The 21,665-nt window shown below is 55.8% G+C and overlaps 7 protein-coding genes across 7 annotated transcripts; 4 read left to right on the top strand and 3 right to left on the bottom strand.

Moving 5' to 3' along the window:
• Positions 1-2,172: 2,172 nt before the first annotated feature.
• Positions 2,173-4,630, top strand: CH63R_14063 (Glycosyl hydrolase family 92; the record flags this gene model as incomplete). The annotated part of the gene is made up of 4 exons (XM_018309037.1): positions 2,173-2,275; positions 2,327-2,337; positions 2,397-3,513; positions 3,564-4,630. 4 exons carry the CDS (start codon positions 2,173-2,175, stop codon positions 4,628-4,630), a joined length of 2,298 nt encoding a protein of 765 aa, XP_018151355.1.
• Positions 4,631-5,685: 1,055 nt separating this feature from the next.
• Positions 5,686-7,811, top strand: CH63R_14062 (electron transfer flavoprotein-ubiquinone oxidoreductase; the record flags this gene model as incomplete). The annotated part of the gene is made up of 3 exons (XM_018309036.1): positions 5,686-6,007; positions 6,067-7,606; positions 7,712-7,811. 3 exons carry the CDS (start codon positions 5,686-5,688, stop codon positions 7,809-7,811), a joined length of 1,962 nt encoding a protein of 653 aa, XP_018151354.1.
• A 2,274-nt stretch (positions 7,812-10,085) lies between these two features.
• On the bottom strand, positions 10,086-10,637 carry CH63R_14061 (uncharacterized protein; the record flags this gene model as incomplete). The annotated part of the gene is made up of 2 exons (XM_018309035.1): positions 10,086-10,235; positions 10,503-10,637. 2 exons carry the CDS (start codon positions 10,635-10,637, stop codon positions 10,086-10,088), a joined length of 285 nt encoding a protein of 94 aa, XP_018151353.1.
• Positions 10,638-12,873: 2,236 nt separating this feature from the next.
• Positions 12,874-13,818, top strand: CH63R_14060 (TATA-box-binding protein; the record flags this gene model as incomplete). Its single annotated transcript, XM_018309034.1, has 4 exons — positions 12,874-13,130; positions 13,190-13,277; positions 13,335-13,749; positions 13,802-13,818. 4 exons carry the CDS (start codon positions 12,874-12,876, stop codon positions 13,816-13,818), a joined length of 777 nt encoding a protein of 258 aa, XP_018151352.1.
• A 933-nt stretch (positions 13,819-14,751) lies between these two features.
• Positions 14,752-16,227, bottom strand: CH63R_14059 (FAD dependent oxidoreductase; the record flags this gene model as incomplete). The annotated part of the gene is made up of 1 exon (XM_018309033.1): positions 14,752-16,227. One exon carries the CDS (start codon positions 16,225-16,227, stop codon positions 14,752-14,754), a length of 1,476 nt encoding a protein of 491 aa, XP_018151351.1.
• A 1,739-nt stretch (positions 16,228-17,966) lies between these two features.
• On the top strand, positions 17,967-18,974 carry CH63R_14058 (Calmodulin; the record flags this gene model as incomplete). Its single annotated transcript, XM_018309032.1, has 6 exons — positions 17,967-17,969; positions 18,031-18,093; positions 18,259-18,274; positions 18,469-18,594; positions 18,661-18,873; positions 18,940-18,974. 6 exons carry the CDS (start codon positions 17,967-17,969, stop codon positions 18,972-18,974), a joined length of 456 nt encoding a protein of 151 aa, XP_018151350.1.
• A 513-nt stretch (positions 18,975-19,487) lies between these two features.
• On the bottom strand, positions 19,488-20,650 carry CH63R_14057 (uncharacterized protein; the record flags this gene model as incomplete). Its single annotated transcript, XM_018309031.1, has 2 exons — positions 19,488-19,610; positions 19,724-20,650. The coding sequence occupies 2 exons, from the start codon at positions 20,648-20,650 to the stop codon at positions 19,488-19,490; spliced, it is 1,050 nt and encodes a 349-aa protein (XP_018151349.1).
• Positions 20,651-21,665: the final 1,015 nt, after the last annotated feature.

The following is a 21,665-nucleotide window of genomic DNA, read 5'->3' as shown; positions in this document are numbered from 1 at the left end:
GACCATGTTCCTCCTGATTAAGAGGTGGACTTTAGGATCTAGACGGTTCTTGTGACCTAGGAAGACGGGCGGGGGAGACGATCAAGATGCGGGGGAGGAAACGTTGTATATGGAGACTGACAGCGATGTCACGTATTGCAGGAGGCTATGATGTCGTTTGGCTTTTTGGGTAGTCCACTGCGCGCCGTTAGCACCATGGCGGTGAAAGAAGAGATAAACCGAGAGACGAGCGACGAGAGAAAGAGATGAAAGTGATGCCGCGGGAGAGAACATCCAACACGGGATGCACAAGTCATGGGCTGCGGCGATGTTTTAGTGGCAGGCATCTCGTCCGAAGCTCAGACCATAAGAATTGTTTGAGCATGTCGGTAAGCTCCAAGAAGAAGAAGAACGGGGAGAAGCGGTGGGTATGCTGTTCTCCAAGTCTCCAACGTAATGAAGAGGGGTCCCTGGAGGCGCTCAACAGACAGGGTTTGTCCCCGACCAAGATGCCAAAGAAGCCGTCAAGAAATGGAACGAGGCACTGGGGCCAGGTGAAGCCCGACGTCGGGATGACAGAGACAGGGGTTCTCCGCCTTGATGCAGTTGGATCTCCGAGGTAAGAAACGGCAACGGCAACGGCAGTCACTTGGCTGCGTGCATTGTGTTGGTGAATCCGTCCCAATATGCCACGCATCGACCTGGATGGGTCAAGGGGAGGAGAGAGAGTGAAAGAGCAATACTGTCTGAATGACATGAATCAATTTACGAATGGATGTTGTATGCTCATGTACTAGTTCGTCAGACATGGTGAAAGTTGACTCAGTATAGTGCTCTCTACCAGGCAGTTATACCTAAAGTACCTGGTCATGTCGAATGCTTACTTGCAACATGCTGGAAAGGAGTACATCTACTCTGTATACATGTCAGAGAGGATGAGGAGGGGGGTTGACAAACGGGAAAAGTGACTCGTTAGCGGTTATGGGCAAATCGGCAGGAGTTGCACTAACATTTAACCTTAATACAGGCAGGTCTAACCACACTAGGCACCTGAAACTGAAGGCCGCCAGATATCCGCCAGGTTTGCATTTCTGAGAAAAAAGGGTCACCCAGGCCGGGACAACCAGTCAACTGCTCAGCAGGTGTTTAGGTAGCGTTGACACCACAGCCCTTTTCTAGGCTGGCGGCGCCCTCAGACCGACCGAGACCATTTTAGGAGGTGATAGCCTGCCTTCCGACCCTTGTTTTCCCCTTCCGTGCAAGTCTCCATCCATCCATCCCATCCAGGCACAGCTTGCTCATACATTCACACATCTGTCCTTTTGCTCCTTCCGCGGCTTTTTGTCTTGGAGCCTGATCCGAATCGATGGCCCAAGCCTTGTCTCTTGCGCTTGCACTTGTTGCATGATCTCGTCTCGAAGAAACCGGACGGAGCCAAGCGCAAGCAACAGCGACTTGACTGACTTCGGCTGAAGTTTAGCCACACCAACTCGGTTGACTGTCGACTTAAGTCGCGCCGGGTCGCTCGCCGAACGACATCATCCATATAAGCCTCCCTTCAGATTAGGTCCTATCTCGGCCTTTTCTCCTTTGGAACCCCATTCACGCATCGGTGCTTCTATTCACGGTCAACTTAGTTGACAGGTTTTGGCTGAGAAGGCATACATACACGTGACAGAATCAATCAAGCAGCACTCCACTACGCCCACCCACGCCGAAGCGCCCACTCTTCCTTTTGCCCTGGCGGCATCCGGGACGCTGTGCTACCCGGCTGCTTCGGTCTTTTCCCATTCCGGCAATTCTCTCTACGTGCTTCTCAACCGACCGCTGCCCATCGGAAGCCCGACATGGCCATCTTGATCCCTGCCATCGGCCTGTCTCGACCGGTGCGACTGCTGGTCTTTGCCGCCATCGTCGTATGCCTATTTACGTTGTGGCCTCATTCCGGGTCTCGCGGGTTATCGCGTTTGCTCTATTCCAAGTCAAATTTGAAGGTCCAGCGCGCCATTCTGAAATATGTTGACCCCCTGATTGGAACCGTCAACGGAGGTCAGTTGGAACTGCGGCCCTTACCCAATAACAGTTAGTTGACTGCCACAGGCCATGTGTTCCCCGGTGCATCGTTGCCGTACGGTTCGTGTTACTCGTCTCCCCGCTGCGCAGCCATACTTGTGCTAACGCCCGTTGCCAGGGATGGCCAAGGCCTGCGCAGACACGGATTCTCGCGCCGAGAATGCTGCGGGCTGGGTTTCAGATAGTTCCAAGATAACCGGCTTCTCCCATTTCCATGATTCTGGTGGGTCCTTGTCATCTTCATATTGGGGCGTTGCCTAACTGACGTGTGTAGGAACCGGAGGGGTGAGACGGCCTCCTGACCCGATGAGATGTCTTGACCTGCATTGCTGACCCATGTATAGTCACCGTCCATGGGCAACTTTCCACTGTTCGCTCACCCTGGCTGCGCCAACGATGACTATCTAGCATGCAAATACACAACGGACCAAAGAAGCCTCTTCCGTGTCAACGGTTCGGTCGTGGCTCGTCCAGGTTACTTCTCCGTCGACCTCACAAACACCGTTCGTGTTGAAATGACGGTCAGCGAGCGTACGGCGCTGTACCGCTTCAACTTTTCACCCAACGACACAGTATCATATGTGGACGTCGCTAACCATGGTACAATCGACGCTGTTAGCAGCCCTCTGATTCTCATCGACCTCGCAGATATTGCCCAGAGCAGATCCAGCGGAGGTATCCAAGTGTACGAATCGGGCCGTGTCATTGGCGATGGCACTTTCAGACCCTCCTTTGGACAGGGCAACTACAGGGCATTCTTCTGTGCCGATTTTCGAGGAGCCAAAATTCGCAAGTCTGGTGTGTTCGAAGGCGATGATCCCCACGAGGAGCCGAAATATCTGGCAGAGTTCACCCGAGGCATGCACAACCCTACCGGTGCCGCCGGCGCGTGGCTGCACTTCGAGAAGCCCGAGAACCACCAGATCCTCGCCCGGGTTGGCCTCTCCTTCATTTCCGTCGACAAGGCTTGCCAGAATGCCGAGGATGAGATACCAAAATTCGACTTCGATGGCACCTTGCGCGCTGCAGAGTCGACGTGGAGCGAGAAGCTCTCGGTGGTGGAACTCGATACCGCGGGTGTAAGCGAAGACATGAAGACTACCTTCTGGTCTGGTCTCTACAGAAGTTTTCTCTCGCCGCAGAATTACACGGGCGAAAACCCGCTGTGGGAATCGTCCGAACCGTACTTTGACTCGTTTTACTGTATCTGGGACTCCTTCCGGGCCCAGCACCCACTGCTTACCATTGTGGACCCGGAGGCGCAGACGCAAATGGTTCGCACTTTGTTGGACATCTACAGATTTGTTGGTAAGCTTCCAGACTGCAGGATGTCGTTCTGCAAAGGGTTCAGCCAAGGAGGCTCCAATGCCGACATTGTGATTGCGGACGCCTACCTCAAGAACATCACCAATGGCGTGGACTGGAAGACCGCATACGAGGCCGTGGTCTCGGATGCCGAAGGTATGTGGCTGCTATGATGGGATGCAGCGACTTTCTGACGAGAAATGCAGTTGCGCCGCAGCATTTTGGCGTCGAAGGCCGGGGCAACCTCGAAAGCTGGTTCGGGCTAGGCTATATTGCTGTAGATCACTTTGATAAGGTCTCGACTGGTCCGCAGAGTCGCTCTATTTCCCGCACAGTCGAGTATGCATACGACGACTTCTGCATCGCAGAGATGGCGAAAGGCCTTGGCCACGACGATGACTTTGCCAAGTATATGCAGCGCAGTGCCAACTGGCAAAACCTTTGGAACCCGGACCAGCAAGACATCATTCGGGGCAAGGACCACACTGAGGTTGAACGGACAAAATATACGGGATTCCTGATGCCGAAGCTGGTGAACGGCTCGTTTACATACCAGAACACCCGCATCTGTTCGCCCAACACGGAACAGCACCTGTGCTACTTCGATACGGGGCAGGCCACGTACGAGGGATCCCCTTGGCTATACTCGTTCTTTGCGCCACAGGACATGGCGACGCTAATCAAGCTCATGGGCGGCCGGGAAGCGTTTGTCGACAGGCTCGAGTACTATCACAGCGGCAACATTGTCTACATGGGGAATGAACAAGCCTTTCTCACCGTGTTCCAATTCCACTACGCCGGGAGACCCGGCCTCAGCTCGCGCACGACGCGCAGCTACATCCCATCGCAGTTCAATGCCACCATCAACGGGATTCCCGGTAATGACGACTGTGCCATGGGCGCTTTCAGCGCGCTTGCAATGATGGGCTTCTTCCCCGTCGCGGGGCAAGACGTGTACCTGGTCATCCCGCCTTTTTTCCCCGAGGTACGGCTCAGGTCGAGGGGAGCCAAGCCCGCTGTTATCCGAAAAGTTGCCAGGAATGACAAGGAGCTTGCAGAGGGCATCTACATCCAGAGCGCCACGCTCGACGGCAAGCCCTACACCAAGAACTGGATCTCGCACGAGTTCTTCTACCATGGCGGAGTGCTGGAGCTCACGGTGGGCTCGGAGGAGAGCGATTGGGGCACGAGGGAGGAAGATGTGCCTCCCAGCTACCCCGTCACCGTCGCATCTAAGACAGCAGCGCCAACCCGGACGCTCCAGGAAGGTTAAGGACGACTCCAAATGGAAGTCGCGCGCCTGTGTGTATAAGAGAACAGAAGCATCGTTCAGTATTGTGAAGGACTCACCAGCAATAACAATTGTACATGCGTGTGTGTGTGCGTGTATGCATCTCTGTGATGTGTGTGTGTGTGCGTGCGTGTTGATCAATGAATGACATCTGCCACTGATGGTGGTGGTGAAAGGGGTGCGGGTCATCATCGGCCAAATGCAAAGCTATGCCGACGGCTTCTTGACTCTTAGTGCCGAGACGACCTCGGAGTGACCCAGTTGATATTTGAAACTTGGAGGCGGTGATTGGCTGCATGCGGCCTAAGGGCCTAGGGGTTAAACTCTTTCCAGTCACCTTTCTGAGCTGAGCCGTGAAGGGACTGACGGTTACTACTCTCTGTACTCTGTACCCGTAGGCTGTGGCATACAATTAGCTCGGCTTCTCCCGGTCTTTGGTACGGAGGTACCTTTCAGCTGCAAAAAGACCATTGAAGAGTACCGGGGTTGTACCTCTATTTTCTACACAAGCGCGTAGTGTTGCCCAAGTACCGTCCGAGTCCAAGGCACGGCGACCGGTTTCTCTCGGCTATCAACAGTTCGCGAAACCTGGGCCCGCCCAAGCTTTGGAGAAAGAGAGTCAGAAGTCGCCCAGCATCTTGCCCACCCCTCGCTCGCATTACGTATTAGAGTACAGAGTAGGTACTGAGGCAAGGAGAGAGAGAGAGAGAGAGGGACGACGAGCTCTCGCCAGGAACCTCAAGTCCCTGGTCCAAGTACCCGCCGCCTTTTTTCTTCTTTTTTTCTTCTTCACCCTTCACGACCTTGATCCCAACTTCCCTCTTCCCCTCTCTCTCCAATTGACGAACCGCAAAGGTACCAGACGGACAGAGCAGAGTACAATAATCAATTGCGCCTGCGTCTCTCACTAGCTTCTCGACTTACGCGTTCAAGGGCGGCGGCAATAAGTCCGGTCCTCGAAGGGAGGATAACTACTACCGAACGACATACACAGACACGCTACCTCCCACATCACACAAATCGTCTTCGCTGCCAAGATGAGTAGCTCGGCCTCGCCCCTCGCGAGGAATCTCCAGCGCAGCACGCGCAACCTCTCGACATGCCGTTTCGGTCCTACACGGCCCGCGAAGGCCGGCCTCTCCACCGTCTCGAGAGCAAACATTACAACCACCGCTAGAGCTGCTGCGAGCAGGCTACCGTCGACACGGAGGGACGCTCCTGCCGTCACAGCCTTCAGGCCGCTGGGCGCGCGCACATTCACAACGAGCAGGACAGAGCGGAGCGACGAGGACGAGAAGTTCGACCCGGCAACCATTGAGCGCGAATCGGACGAAGTTGATGTTGTTATTGTGGGCGGCGGTAGGAACCTCATCGCTTTTGCTTTCAAGTCGTGAGCTGACACAATCCTCCGCCTACAGGCCCCGCCGGACTCAGCGCCGCGATCCGGCTAAAACAGCTCGCCAACGAGGCCGGCAACGAAGAATTCCGCGTCCTCCTCCTCGAAAAAGCCGGTGAGATGGGCGCCCACATCCTCTCGGGCGCCGTCATCCAGCCCACCGCTATCGACGAGCTGATTCCGGACTGGCTCTCTGAGGACAACCCGGACCGCTTCGAGTACGCCACCCCAGCCGGCGGCGACCGCATGCGCTTCCTCACAAAGACATCGTCAATTCCGCTGCCGACTCCGCCGCAGATGCACAACGAGGGCAACTACATTGTTTCGCTGAACCAGTTCACCAAGTGGCTTGGCGACCGTGCCGAAGAGCTCGGCGTCGAGGTTTACCCGGGGTTCGCCGCCTCCGAGGTGCTCTATAACGAGGTCGACGGCAGCGTTAAGGGTGTCGCGACCAACGACCTCGGCGTAGGCCGCGACGGAAAACCCAAGGAGACGTTCGAGCGCGGCATGGCGTTCCACGCGCGCTGCACGCTCTTCGCAGAGGGGTGCCACGGGAGCTTGAGCAAGCAGGTCATCAAGAAGTTCGACCTGCGCCGTGACAGCCAGCACCAGACATACGCGCTCGGCATCAAGGAGGTCTGGGAGGTGCAGCCCGAAAAGTTCCAAAAGGGCTCTATCACGCATTCGATGGGCTACCCACTCTCCAAAGATCTCTACGGCGGCGGCTGGATGTACCACTTCGGCGACAACCTCGTCAGCATCGGCTTAGTCGTCGCCCTCGACTATGAGAACCCCTGGGTCTCACCTTACGGCGAGTTCCAGAAGATGAAACACCATCCGATGTACAAGGAGGTCATCGAGGGCGGCAAGTGCCTGACGTACGGCGCGCGCGCTCTTATCGAGGGAGGATTCCAGTCGATACCGAAATGCGCGTTTCCTGGTGGTGCCCTCATCGGTGACTCGGCCGGCTTCGTGAACCTGCCCAAGATCAAGGGCACCCACAACGCCATGAAGTCGGGCATGCTCGCCGCCGAGGCCGCCTTCACCGCGCTGTCATCGGAGACCGTCGGCGAGGGCGAGGAGCGGGGCACCGTGTTCCTGTACGACTACGAGGACAAGCTCCGCGAGTCGCCCATCTGGAAGGAGCTGAAGGAGGTGCGCAACTTCCGCCCTTCCTTCCACACGCCGCTGGGCCTGTACGGCGGCATTGCCTACTCCGGGCTCGAGGCGTACGTTCTCAAGGGCCGCGTCCCGTGGACGCTGAAGCACAAGACTCCAGACCACGCGGCCACGAAATCAGCCGACAAGTACCCCAAGATCGAGTACGAAAAGCCGGACGGCAAGATCTCGTTCGACATCCTCACGAGCGTCAGCCGCACGGGCACGAACCACGAGGAGGACCAGCCGGTGCACCTGCAGGTCAAGGACTGGGAGAAGCACGCGGCCGAAACGTGGCCCAAGTTCAAGGGCGTCGAGAACCGATTTTGCCCGGCGGGCGTGTACGAGTATGTCGAGGACGACACCAAGGAGCTCGGTGTGCGGTTCCAGATCAACGCGCAAAAGTGAGTCGCAAACCTTCATTATCCTTTACTTGCCCCCTTGCCTTTCCCATCCTCTGGCCCGGAGGACTGGCGGTGAACGGCTTTTGACTGACTCGTGCTTTCCAGCTGCATCCATTGCAAAACGTGCGACATCAAGGCGCCGCACCAGGATATCAACTGGCAGGTGCCCCAAGGTGGCGAGGGTCCCAAGTACTACATGTCTTGAGATGGAGGAATTTCAACTTCGTCAAGGTCATGGAAGAACCAAGCTTTTCGGGGAGGCTGGCGCTTGGGGGAATATCCATTTGTTTGTTTTCGTCTGTTTACTATCAACATCGAGGCGCGTATCACATGGGACCGAATGGGAACAACAAGAAGAAAAGGAACCATGTGACGTCTGTATAGTATGCCAGAAGAGGAGGGCGAGAGGAGAGTAAATTGCATGGGACAAACAGAGGAGACAAGAATAGTACATGTGCTTAGAACATCTGGGGGCCCGCAATGTCCCAACCCTATCCTCCTCTCCAAGTTTGCCGGGGGGGAGGGGGGGGGGGGGGGGGGGGGGGGGGGGGGGGGGGGTGTTAGCACGTGTACTTTGTGCCTATGGAAGGCGCAAAGGAGAAATAAAGCATGTTGTTTGAGACACTGGGCGTGATTTCTGGGCAGTGCAAAATTGTGAGCCAAAAGAAAATGAAGGGTGGTCGATGACCAAATATACGCAGCGATCCCCTTCCTTTGAGGGGGGAGACGTCTACACAACGATTCCGTCGGTGGCATATCAGATGAAGAAAGGGAAGAAACGGCCCCGCCACTTTCTCAACTTCGTGTGTGCATGTGCGGAAGAGTTCTGGAAGACGGTCGAAGTCAAGGGGCCCTGACTCCGGCGACGTCGTTCGGCTTGTGACGGATGGATGGATGGGTGGACAGGATGGGCAGGATGAATAAGGGGGTGGGGTAGTTGACGGTGAGTGATGAGCGGCATTGAGTCGATGCGACGCGATGGCAACGAGGAGGGCCGGCGACCCCTTTCGTTGGACCATACCTATCCGATCGGAGGACGGAGGTAAACCCCAACTCGGGAGGAACGGGGAGGAGACGATATCGGAGACGCACGAGAGCGCGATTGCAAGACACTTGTGGGGTTTGGACTCCATGCTTTAGGCGAGGCTGGAACACGACACATTGCACGATTGAAGACTGGGCCGTGCCGTGGCAGGTTGCCCATCCGCAGTGCCTGGAGTGTTGTTGGCCGATGGTGCCATATCCAGCACGTGAACCTTGGAAAGCGTGGCACCTCGCGTGCCAGCAGATCGACTCGCGCAACTGCTTAAAGTTGCGCCTTTCCAACTTCTTTCTTCCCGCATCTCTTCGGGTGTGCAGATGCAGCTTCCCAAAGCCCGTCCTGCGGTGCGGGCAGCAGAGTTTGAGCAACGCGAATCCGCGATGGACGAGGGCAAGGGAGGCAGTAAGTACGGGGGCAGGCTGGAAAACGGTACGATAAAAACAAGACATGTCACAACTCTGAGGAAGGAAGGAAAGGCCAAGCACATATGGTGAGCGAGCCACTCCAACAAGGCTGTCGTGTCGGACTCTGGTGTTTGAAGTTGCATTTGCATGAGTCGCAGCGCGACTGGAGTTCTGACAGGCCCGCTTGGCCGAGAAGCGGCCTTCAAACCGTGTGGGAGGAGGAAAGCAAGCAAAAAGCAACAAGCGAACAGCCCGCTTCCCGCCTCGCAGCGCGCCAGAACGAGAAATTCGAGGCTTGGCCTTAGGATGGAGGCTCGCACATGCATGAGTCGCGCAGGCAAAGCCGAAAGCCTGGGGAAGTATCTGAACTTGAGGATGGTTCCAGAGGTACTTCCAAATGCACGGACCATTACTCCAGTCTTACGAGGGCCCTGGTACCCGATACCTGCCATAAGATTGCAGTAAAATTTGCATCTGCAAAAAGCTGCAGGCGCCCTTTCTTCTGCCACCCGAGTAAAGCAGCGCCAAAGCGTCGTCGGGCTGAGGTCAAACGGAGCAGGACAGATCACGTCGAGCGCCAGTTTTGTCATGGTCCCATCAAAGAGATGGAGAGGCAAACCCCAAGGGATTATATCGGGGTTGGAGGGCCTTGGTGGGTGTCGACAGAGTTTTCTCGGGCGAAAGTTCGGGCTTCCAGTGGCTGCTACAAAATGGACCGCGGCGTGGCAAGCCTCGCGTACTGGGTACGCGCGAGCCCTCATACGGGGAGGGAGGCGAGCAAGGAGCCACAAACACGCACCACGGCCCAGCCATTTCAATGCTTTTTCGGGTTTCCCCCTGCCATGTCTGGCTGGCACTGGCCGATTGGAGCCGGACTGGAGTCAATGACTCACACGTCGCAAGCCGTCTGGTTGCTGGGACGGCCCATAGAATTTCTGCCAGTAGAGTAGGCCGCGGGTGCCCGAAAGCAGCGCAGGCGCCATGAAGAAGGAAGCAAAAAGTGCCGTTTTCGCGCGTTTGTGTCGCTGAGGCGTCATGACCTTTTTTTGTGTGTTCCGTCCCCACGTCGTGTCATGTCGTTGCGTCCGGGCGACATGCCGACAACGTGGTCTGGTGACCCTGCTGTCAGATTTGACGGCGAGACCGGCGCCACGATGATTCTGATGTTGCTGCTGCCGCAGCTCTGCACTGACAGAACTCGTGTCGGTGCTGATCGTCAGTGAGGCATCAAAGTAGGAGGCGGACTCAGTGTTTCAGCCAACTAGCGTGTGTGTTTGGAGAGGGAGGAAGGTTGGAAGAGGGAAAGATGCAAAAATCGTAAAAGGGGGGGAAGGGAGGAGGGGAAGCAAAAGAAAGGGGTGAGATGGAAGGGGGGCCCCGGTCAGCATCAGTCCAGACCAACACACCAAATGGCTGGAAGATGTGTGGTTCAGCTATCAAAGGGACTTACTTGACTGACGCGACGTGCTGGGTCTGGCGTCGGAGCTGGGAGAAGTAGGCAGAAGCGGGCGGAATGGCGGAATGGGTCGGCAGTCTTGACTGTAGCGGCGCCCGTACGAGGTAGCGCCGCCTGTGGGATTTGCATTTAGTTGGCGTCCGGATGGTGTCGACAAGGCCCACGGCCGATTACCTGGCTGGATTGATGGACAACCGACAGTGGATTGGCAGGCCAGGACCGAGCAGTCGTGGTGCCATGCAGCGCGCCATTCGATCCGATTGATTTGTTTGGCTCTGGCGCTAACCCGTCGTCATTCTCCTGTCAGATTTGGTAGGTTTCGCGATGTGCGACGGTGTAGTGTAACTGCTGACCAGACGCGTCGCGCGGGCGCAGCGAGTGAGTGGTGATCCGAAAGGGTTTGTCGTTGTCCACGTCGTGTCGGTTGGTGATGTGCGCAAAAAAGACAGGGAGAGCGCATACATAGTTCATTGTGGAAAGGTCCGGCTGAGTGAGAGGATGAAAGAGCAGCGCAGTCAAGGTGGATGATGGTTGACAGAAACGAAGTATTGCCGAAAGGGTAATTCATGGCCATCAGGGATGGCCCAGGAAGATAATGTGAAGCGAGTCGGGTCACGATCGAGAGGGTTGGGGGGGGAAACACCAATGACGAGGAAAATGAGTTGAAAATGCGAGGGTAGAATAAGAAAAGGGAAGAAAGCAGGCTCCAGGGCAACAAAACAACGGCGGTGGTGGACGATGATGACATAGACCCATCAACGGGGGCCTGGGTGGTAAGAATCAGGAGTCCAAAGGCGCAAAAGATGCTGGCCACAGGAGGGAGGCAAGGAGACGGCCAGCACTGGCCAGAATGCATTGTCGCAAAGAAGAGACTTGAGCAAATCCATGGATTCCGTGATCAAGTACAGCGACCTGGAACGCGGTGCCCTGGTACTTCAGGGGCTGGGGGGGTTGCAGCAGGGATACTTGGAGCCGGGAGGCAGATAAAATGAGAGCATTCGCGCAATATGATTGGGTGCATTCTCTTAGCGCGGCCGCTAAGCACAGGCAATGTCAGGCAGGACCAACCGCCACGGCGCACTGGCTACCTGGGGCCCCTGGGTGGTGTGGCAGGGAAGGGTCGTTGGGGCGACTGCGCAAGCAGGCGATGGCCAAAATTATAAAGAGGCAGGCCTCCCTCCAACCCGCTTGTTTCGAAATTCTTGCGCGGAAGCTCCGACCGACGGCCTTACGTAGTCATCCACTCACGTTCGGCCTTTCTAATTTTCCTTCTCCACCCCCACTCAACTCAACCTAAGACCTCCAATCACGATCTTGCATCATCATCATCGCAACGTCGCCTCACCTACATCTCCCCAAGACAACGACGTCTCCCTCGCAATCCCTTGGGAACAATAAATCGCTGTCGCGACTTTATTTCCCTGTCTCGAGGTCGATCTTTACCTTCATCTCCAACTAACGACGGAACTTGTCATCCCTTCAGGGCACCTGGTGTAATCGCTTCTTAACTGAAAGTGTCACCGGACATCCCCCACCTTGAACGAACAAAAGATAGGACTGGAATACGTTCCTTTCAAGACATCCCTTCGTTACACATCTCGCGCGATCCCTTCCGACGACAACCAGGTCGAGAACGAGTCGCTGCGCCTCTGTAGACATCGCGCAACTTCGTCGACGAATAGAGACACATAGTGCACTGAACGTGACGAGGTATTACGAGACGTCGGGTTTGATTGGTGGTATCTGGGTCTTTCGCGACAGTATCGAAGCGACGCCTACAACACCCGCGACCTACTCGTCCGCCCATCTCACTTGATTATCTGCATCGCATTTTCGCGGCTCCTGTAAGCTCTCGGCTTCGATCGCATATCCGTTGCGTCGCAAAATCCCGCGCACACATACACCTACCTGTCGAACAGACATTGTAGGGGAGACATTCACTTGTTCATCTCCCACATCTGGTACGCACTCTTTTTCCTGGTTGCCGTTGTCGTTGGCGCACAGTTGCACTGTTGCACCTTCCTCCATTCTCGCCTCGTTCCTTCCTGCCTAGTTCAAGCCTCTTAATGTTTGTCGAATTCCTTCACCTCCTTTCCCCCCACCACGTATAAATCCCCCCCATCCGGATGGCCTCGGCCACATCTTGAAAAAACACTACCAAACAATTTTGTCCCTCGCGAACCATACCACTATTCAATATTATCAGTTCCTGAATCGCAAGAGCGTCACATCTTTGGATCATCGCTACTATTACCACTACCACTACCATCACCACATCATCATCAATCAAATCACTAACCTGCTCGACCGCAGATCTGTTGTCTGTATTGCTCCTACGGTTTCTGATTACCCATCAACCGCAAACATGGAGGCAATTCAAACCCATCCCACCAGCGCTGCGCAGGCCAAGGCTTTCACCGCACCTGGATCTCTCTCCTTCCCTGGTGGCGCCCACGAGCTTCCTCCTGCCCCTGTTGTCAACGGCGATAAGGCGCCAGTCAATGGACAGGCGCCCGTCGCAAACGGCCAGCAGGGCGCAAACGGTACCGGGGTGACTCCCGCGACACCCGCTGCGACGCCCGCCGCCACACAAGGTGGCAGCGGCTTGACTCCTACGTTGCAGTATGTATATCATGAGTGATCTTTCTTGCGATCAATGAGGCTTATCTCGCCCGCTCAAGGAATATCGTTGCCACGGTCAACCTCGATTGCCGCTTGGACCTCAAGACGATTGCCCTGCACGCGAGAAACGCAGAGTACAACCCCAAGGTATATCTTACCGGTTGAGCTCCTCATCAACGCGATGCTGACATCTTTGGCCCATAGCGTTTCGCTGCTGTCATCATGCGTATTCGCGAGCCCAAGACCACGGCTCTGATCTTCGCCTCTGGCAAGATGGTTGTCACTGGTGCTAAGTCCGAGGATGACTCGAAGCTTGCCTCGCGAAAGTACGCCCGTATCATTCAGAAATTGGGATTCAACGCCAAGTTCACGGACTTCAAGATCCAGAACATTGTCGGCTCCTGCGACATCAAATTCCCCATCCGCTTGGAGGGGCTGGCCTCGCGCCATCACAACTTCAGCTCCTATGAGCCCGAGCTGTTCCCTGGTCTTATCTACCGCATGATCAAGCCGAAGATTGTGCTTCTCATCTTCGTCAGTGGCAAGATCGTCCTCACCGGTGCCAAGGTTCGCGAGGAGATTTACCAAGCCTTCGAGATGATCTACCCTGTGCTTCAGGGTCAGTACAGACCATACCACTTTTCCTCGCTTCATCAACTAACTGTTGCTAGATTTCCGCAAAGTATAAAGGTTCTGAGCCAAGGGCAAGATCATCGACCTACGTCGATGTACCACCACCAATACAACACCAACATCGCCGACTTGTACGACTAGACACCTTTCTTCACGATACCACGACTGTTTTCCCCCGCACATCATACAAAAAAAAATCGAGCGTCCGTCACCTGGCAACTTTGTCATCACCCTGGTTTCATTCGACGCTCGTTTGTGTTTCTTTGATTTTTTTTTACCTGCTGCATTGCAATGGCGTTGGCAAAGGAGGTCAAACCTGGATCGGAGGGTCTCGGTCAGGTGGTTGATTCAAACGAAAAGAACAAGATTTCTCATACCGCAGCACTACATAGATTGCTTGTGGCATCGTCGACGGCAGATGCGCAGGTCGACTTTGCCGTTCTTTAATGGAAGCGACTTAGATGCATGGGGGCTCTGTGAACGAAGGGATTGGAAGTGGTAACAGAAACCACAAGGCATGAGAGAGATTAGGGATGGAGTTGGCGTTGCCTTCAGGACAGTGGGTTGGAAGGAACCAAGGGGCTGGGTGGGGAAATTTGTGAGCATAGGAGAGAAAACAGGTTCGCGAAGTTAGGCCACCTAGCCTTTCTTTCCCCCCCCCCAAGGTGGCTAGACTGATCACTCCAGTCTTACTCTGCCTTTTAGTCTGCGGGTTTGATGCGAGCTGATGAGTGGGCATTACTTTTTAGTATAATGCCATAACCTGTTTCTATCATGTTCATGATATCTACTTGGTCTCTTTGTGTGTGTTTGTTGATGTGAACCATGCCTTTACTGCGTTTGTGGCACTCTCGTCATGCTTGTCTGTATTTGCCTCTATACTGCCCCTCCTGTGTAGGCAAGTTGTACAAAGCATCCTGCATATTAATCGCTATCTACATTTCTATGTATACGATATTTGTATATCAGTACTTACACCATCCCTTGTCTACAACTTGGCTTGCTCTTGCTTCAGCAATAGTCCAGGAATTCCTCCTCTGCTCCCATCCTCAGTCATGATGTGTTCATACAAATTCGTCGCGTTCGCCTTGCTCGCAACCTCCCTCCACCGCCATTTCTCAGTGAAAACCTCATCACCATGCCCCTCGAGCACGTTGACAATCTCGCGGCCCAGCACGGGCAAGAACTTGAACCCGTGGCCGCTGCCACCCGTTGCAACGAAGAGGTTCTTAGCCTCTGGGTGGTGGCAGACGAGGAAATCGCCCGACTGGGTGTCGGTGTACCAGCACAAACGGGTTTGGACGAAGGGGCGGTCGTGGATGGCGGGGATGGGCACGATGGTACGGACGGCTTGGCGCAGTGCGGCCTCGCCCTCCTTGGGGAACTTGAGCCTCGGATCCGTGAGATGCGTCGCGGGGAGGGAGACGGTGGACCTGGCGGAGGACGGAGACAAGGGCGAAGGGTGAGGGATGGGTGTCGGGTTGAGGTAGCCAAAGGCGTGGCGGGCGACCTTGAGTTGGAGACCCGCGGGGGGAATCATGAAGAGGCCTGTGCTGAAGTTGAGGGTGACGGGCATCTTACGGAGGACCTCAAGCTCCGACGGTGTGATGTCTATGTAGCCCACCGCCTGGCCCGTGGCGATGGCCTGTCCGGAGAGGTCAACGAGCTGGCCGGTCCAGGCGCCCGCGGCAACGATGACGAGGTCGGCCGAGAGCACGCTGCCGTCGTCAAGCGTTGCGCCCGTGACCGTCGTCCTGTCCGAGCTGTAGTTCAGGTGGGTCGCGGTGCCGGAGGCGAAGCGCACGCGTTGGAGAGCCTGGACCTTAGCGGCAAGGTAGGACATGGCGGCGCCGGCGTCGGCCCAGCCGGCGAGCGGGTTGATGTAGCCCCACGTACCCGGCGCGATGGGCGTGCCGAGGAACCCTTTAATGGCGGTGGGCGTGGGCAGCTCCTTGATGATCTTGTCGCCGTCCCTGCCGGCCAGGGAGACGACGTTGTTGTAGCTCTCGCGGACATACTCAAGCGAGGTCTTCTTGGCCTTCTGCTTGGCCTGGGCGTTTGTGTTGACCGTCTCCGACGAGGGGGAGGGGGAGGAGGAGTAGGCGGAGGAGGCGGTCGGGGTCGGGTCCGCAACGAGGCAGAGGCCGGACTGGCTGTATCGGCCCTCGGCGCCGAGATCGGAAGGGTTCTCGGTCTTGCGCCACTCGGTCTGGGCCTCGGCGGCGAGGCGGGCGTAGGCTGGGTCGGCGTAGTCTGCGCGGATGATACGGGAAGAATCGACAGAGGCGGCGTCCTCGCTGGGACCGGGGACGGGGGAGCGGTCGAGGACGGTGATGGCAGTGGAGGCGTAGCGCGGGCGCTGGGCGAGCTCGTAGGCAGTTGTAAGGCCGAAGACGCCGGAGCCGATGATAAGGATCGAAGACGGCGCTGGCTCCGCCGCCGCTGCCGTGGGGTCGGAGGGCATTGTGTGTGATGCGTGTAGGGCTATGGCTTCGTGCCGGGAGTTTCTGTGTGATTCGGAGCGGGGGCCGGCGTGCGGGAGGAGGACGGATGGATTGGGGGAGGTGGATTCAACGGGTTTGATTGGAAGACCCGGAAGAAGTATATCTGGGGTTGAGGCGAAAGGACCAGGAAAGAAACGTTACGTTGTACTATGCGTACGACAAGATGGGATGGCACAAGACGACGAGGAGGGCGACCACGCAGGCGTCCCGTGAGAGGGGCGTTATCGGAGGTCAGAATTTTCCCACCCTCTGGAGAGTGACAGTCGGTATCGGTAGTGTCTTCCGGTGCTGGGGGTTTGTCGATATTGGCGGGGTCACCTCCGTCGGTATACATCTGCATCGTAAGTTTCCCCCCGTTCCCCGTCCCCCCCTCCCTCCCCCCTGCGAGGAACAACCTGGGAGGGCGGGTGCTTTGCGCAGGGCCGACCGTTATGCTATATTATGCCAACGGCGGTTGGGTGTGGAGTGGAGAGGCATCGGCCGGTTTGACGGCCAGGGAAGGGTGGTGGGCTCTTGAGCCTTGGCCTGCCTCTGCATGAAGGGTGCTAGGCGGTGGGTTAGGTGTCGCAATGCAATGCAGCACTCGCGTGGTTTTTCAGATTGCGCGAATGACTTTCGGACATGATGCTGTCTGGAAATGAAATTCATAGGGGGAGATATTCTGGCGACGTCACCCTTGCGTGCCAACAACGAAAGGCGGAAAGAGCACTGGGGTCGTCGGTCCAAGGTCAAATAGTCGGCGTTTCTCCCTTCCATTGATGCCTCCGGGAAACAAATTGGTACTTCAGGCGCAATCAGGCCAACCAAACATGTCACTTCAATTGAAGCAATCCAATCAATTGTGCTTAACAGTGTTTCCCCTACTTCTCTGTGCTCATTCATCTCTCTTCATTCCCTTCTGTCAAGTCATTTCCTTCCTGTCTTTCCGCTTACTTAAAGTACCTTGTGCACATACCATTAAGGGGGCGACCAGATATCGGTTCACGCCCGCCCCCCCCCCACCCGTACAGCCTCCACTTCCAAAATTAAGTCATAATCATTAAACTTCCCCCACCCACCAACAAGCATCATCAGGCCCAATGGTCTAGAGGTATGATTCGCCCTTCGGGTTTCACGATCCGTGTGCACAGCACATCAATTGGGCGAGGCCCCGCGTTCGAATCGCGGTTGGGCCCTGATCCTTTTTGCAATTTTTGGTATCACATGATGATGATGATGCTGCATCAAATTGAATCGACCGGATTGACTGGCTTGTGAAAATGAGAGAGTGATTGAGCAAGTGGTTGTGTCGTTTTAACCTAGGGACCTGACCATGCATGCTGGTTGCCTATGTGAGCAGATAGGTAGCAGTTGCTACCGTCCTCCCTGTTTTTGCTTGGCTTGATTGCATCAAGACTAGAGGACCGACCAATGGAGTCAGCTGGCCATGAGGCTGACTTCATGATGACCGTTGATGGGTTTGGTTCTAAAAAAGGAAGTGTTGATGCAACCTGGAACAGAAAGAGACCATCCTCCATTCAAAAGACTGTGCGATCTGATGTCTTGATCCTATCCTATACACTGTGCGGGGCTGTCGTCACATCCCTCCCCGCTTTCAGCTGTCCCACGCCGTCTTCCCTGTCTCAAACCACCTCTCACTTACCAAAACTTCCTTCACAAACAATCCGTCGCAAAGGAAACAGACACGTCCACATTAAAAATGGTGAGGACCGGGCTGCTCCTTACTAACTGCCTAAACATTCTGACTGACTTGCGCCCTATAGGCCGCTGCATCTGGGTTGACTGAAGAGCAAAAGGCGCAATACAAGGAGGTGTTTGACCTCTTCGTGAGTTCTCACCCACTTCCCCCTTGACCCTCGACCTCTCCCTTTTTCCTGCCTTGGCCCCCCCCCTCTTCCCTCCCAGTCATCAGGCTGGCGGCGCATTTTCCCAACTCTACGCAACTCCTCTGCTCTCCAAACTGTTCGGCGTATTTCTAACAAGAGGAATAGGACAAGGATGGGACTGGTCAGTACTTCATGTTCCTGCATTTTCTTTGTGTTATCTTTTTGGTTTTGCTTGGACCCCTCGACCCTTTTTTGCAGAAGCGCAAATGACGTGGCTTAGACCTGCTCCGTCTCATCTTGCTACTCGACTTCCTCATCAATTTTGCCTGTGGGCTGTTTTCATCCCATCATGAAAACTGACATTTGTCCTCGCAGGTGACATCACCGCCCAGGAGCTGGGCGAGGTCATGAGGTCCCTGGGCCTCAACCCAAGCGACACAGAGCTGAACGACATGGTCAACGAGGTCGACGCCGACAACAACGGCACCATCGACTTCAACGGTATGTATCAAGTAGTCTTTGCCCACTCATCAAAATCCTTCCTGCGTGTGTTGACATACACCACAGAATTCCTCAACCTGATGGCCCAAAAGGTCCAGATTGGCGATGCTGAGGAAGAACTCAAGAACGCTTTCAAGGTGTTTGACCGCGACGGCAGCGGCACCATCTCCGCCGAAGAGCTGCGTCACGTCTTGACCTCGCTAGGCGAGAACATGACCCCGGCCGAGATTGACGAGATGATTCAAATGGCCGACAAGGACGGTGACGGGTCGATTGACTGTAAGAATGCCCTCTCGAGAGACGTCGCCTTCTTTCAATGAAATTTGGCACTGACACGTGAGCCAGATGATGAGTTTGCCTCGATCATGATGCGGGAATAAAAAAAAAGGGGGTCTCTGGCCAGGATATCCATTGTTCAGTTGTTTCTCGGGTTATTTGGTCACGCAACTCAAGTAGAATGAATCTGCTTTCTGGGGTTTCTCGGGCTTGGGTCCTTTTCACACCAAAGCATCGTTTAAGGGATATCAGATCGAAACTCCTCGCCCGTACTGGCACTTTCGGTGATAGGCAAGGTCAGGATTGTCCATTACGAGGGCATGTTGATATTTCGTCTTGGCGAGCCTATTCTGCTAACCCGTTTTAACACCACGTATACTCTTCGTCCGGTTCCCGAAAACGCCTCCGATCATACGGCACCTATCCATCACATACTCGTTTTTTGTCAGACAACCCACGGTACGACCATGCATAAGCCCGCGGCCAAGGCAGCGTGGTTGGCGAATCTCAATCGTGGTGCCGCACCCGGCGCGTCCGTAGATGTTGGCGTCATGACACTCGAGGTTTCAAAGACAATGCCGTCGAAGTCCGTCCCCGTAGCCTCCGGGAATCCCTCGCTATATGACGTTCCCAGGGCAGCAAACGTGGTCCTCGGCGACATCGGCGGCGGTGTTTCCTGGGCGGCCCTCGTGGTCTGTGGTATGCTCGAGGTCGTTGTACGGGCGGCCGTCCGGGGCACGCTTGATGTCGGTTTCTGGGTGATGCCGCTTCCGACCCCACCGTTCTTGAGACACTTGTCGCCGGCGACACAAGTCTCCCCGGCATCGCAATATCCGCCGTTGGGGCAGCATACCTTGCCAATCGGGCAGCAGCCGTCGAGGTGGCACTTCTTCCCGGCGTCGCAGTACCCGCCCCCGGAGCAGCACTCGGCGCCGAGAGGCATGCAGTCCTTCCCGCAAGCGGCGCGTCCTGCACCACACGGCTTGTCGTCACTGCTGTTCTTGCCGCATTTTCCATCTCCGGCGCATATCTCTCCAGCGTCGCAGAATCCCCCAGTGGGGCAGCATACCTTGCCGGACGGGCAGCATCCGCTCCCGTTGCATGTCTCGCCTGCGCTGCAGTATCCGCTGGAGCAACACACTGCGCCAAGAGGCATGCATTTGGTGCCGCAAGCGGCCTTTCCTGCACCACAAGACCCGGTAATGGTACTATTTCCGCCAGGCTTCGAACAAAGACCATCCTGGGTACACGTCTCCCCGGCATCGCAGTATCTTCCATCTGAGCAGCACACCTTGCCGGAGGGGATGCACTTGGAGCCACAGACGAACGTTCCGTCCTCGCACTCTCCACTACCATTGTCGGAACAGCCGCCCGGGACGCACGTCTTGCCGGCATCGCAGTGTTCGCCATTCGAGCAACACACCTTGCCCTCAGGCATGCAGTAGAGGCCGCACTGCACTTGCTTGTCGCCGCATTTCGCAGGAGGCCCGGAGCACACCTTACCACGCGGGCAACATCCGTCCCCGGAGCAGTAGGCGTTAGCTTCGCAGTAGCCCTCGACGGGACAGCAGTTGCTGCCGATGGGCATGCAGTGGTCGTTGCACACCACACTGCCGGCGCCGCATGATACGCCGACGGCGGCGAAGTTGATTGGGAGACCGAAGAATGAGCCCCTGGAGGACAGCAGGGAGCCTACGCTCCTGAGGATAGGTGTTTCGTCGGCTCGGGCGCGGGGGAGCAGGATGCTGCCGGAGAGGGCGAGAAACACGGTAGGTAACATTCTGAGGAAACCTTGGGCTCCCTTCCGACATGGACTGTGGGACGAGAGCTATTGAAAGACTCGAAAAGAAAGGATTGAAAACACCCACCATCAATCTGATTGGGATGGGGCGGGACGAGTGCAGTACATATATGTCGGTCACGTTTACAGAAGGAAAGAGGAATGCCGACACTGTTTGACAGGCGGCACGTAGTTCGGATGCAACGAAGCTAAGAAGACATATTGAAGTCACTGGGCAATGTCTTCTGTTGACGACTTGACGCGGCGTGAGACTTCGAAGCCGAGGGTTGAAAACATTCGTCTCCCCCAGATCTGGCTGGCCTTGCCGTAATAGCTCAGCAGGGTCTGGACGTGAGATGCCGCCGCTACCGTCGAGACAGAACAGTCTATAGGGACAAGCCGGGGGGTGGGGGGAGTGAACGGGCGGTCCTTAGCCTCGTGATGGTGGCGTTCTCCCCATCTTTCCTCTTTTCGGCTCAGAGACTGTGGGCGCGCGGTATCCGAAGCATCGACGGCAGATGTGACAAAGAAAACTTTGGTGGCAACCCTTGATGCGGATGCTGATCGACATTCGAGAGGGTGCCCTGCTCCCGCGTGATTGGACGGCGTGCGCGCCTTGTCGAACACAAAAAGTATTAGCCGCGGATGCGGTCTTGAGGTCTGAGCAATTTATGCGGTAGGCGTGGATGTTTCTGGCGTTGAATGGACGTGAGAGTTGGCTGAGGGGTTGTTCGTGTGCCTAAAATAGCCGGACGAAAGCGGCAGGTTTGGACTGGAACGAGGGTCTCGTCTTTAGGCATGCTAGCTATCTATGAGTCTTATCTACTGCCTGTGTTCTCCGGAAGATATTGTGTATCGACTATCACGAGGCAGTCAACTGTTTGGTCTACTAGGTGGTAGATGTTATTTTGGCCACTTGGCATATTGGAAGCCCGTGGACTACTTGTTGGAAGCATGGGTGGAAATAGATCTTGGCTCTTTTTGCAAGGTTGGCATCATGTGTCTCGGCCAACTC

Source organism: Colletotrichum higginsianum, chromosome 10 (assembly GCF_001672515.1).
Source record: "Colletotrichum higginsianum IMI 349063 chromosome 10, whole genome shotgun sequence".
Classification (NCBI taxonomy): Eukaryota; Fungi; Ascomycota; class Sordariomycetes; order Glomerellales; family Glomerellaceae; genus Colletotrichum; species Colletotrichum higginsianum.
Note: the sequence above shows the minus strand (reverse complement) of the source record. Positions and strands in the feature narration are given on the sequence as shown.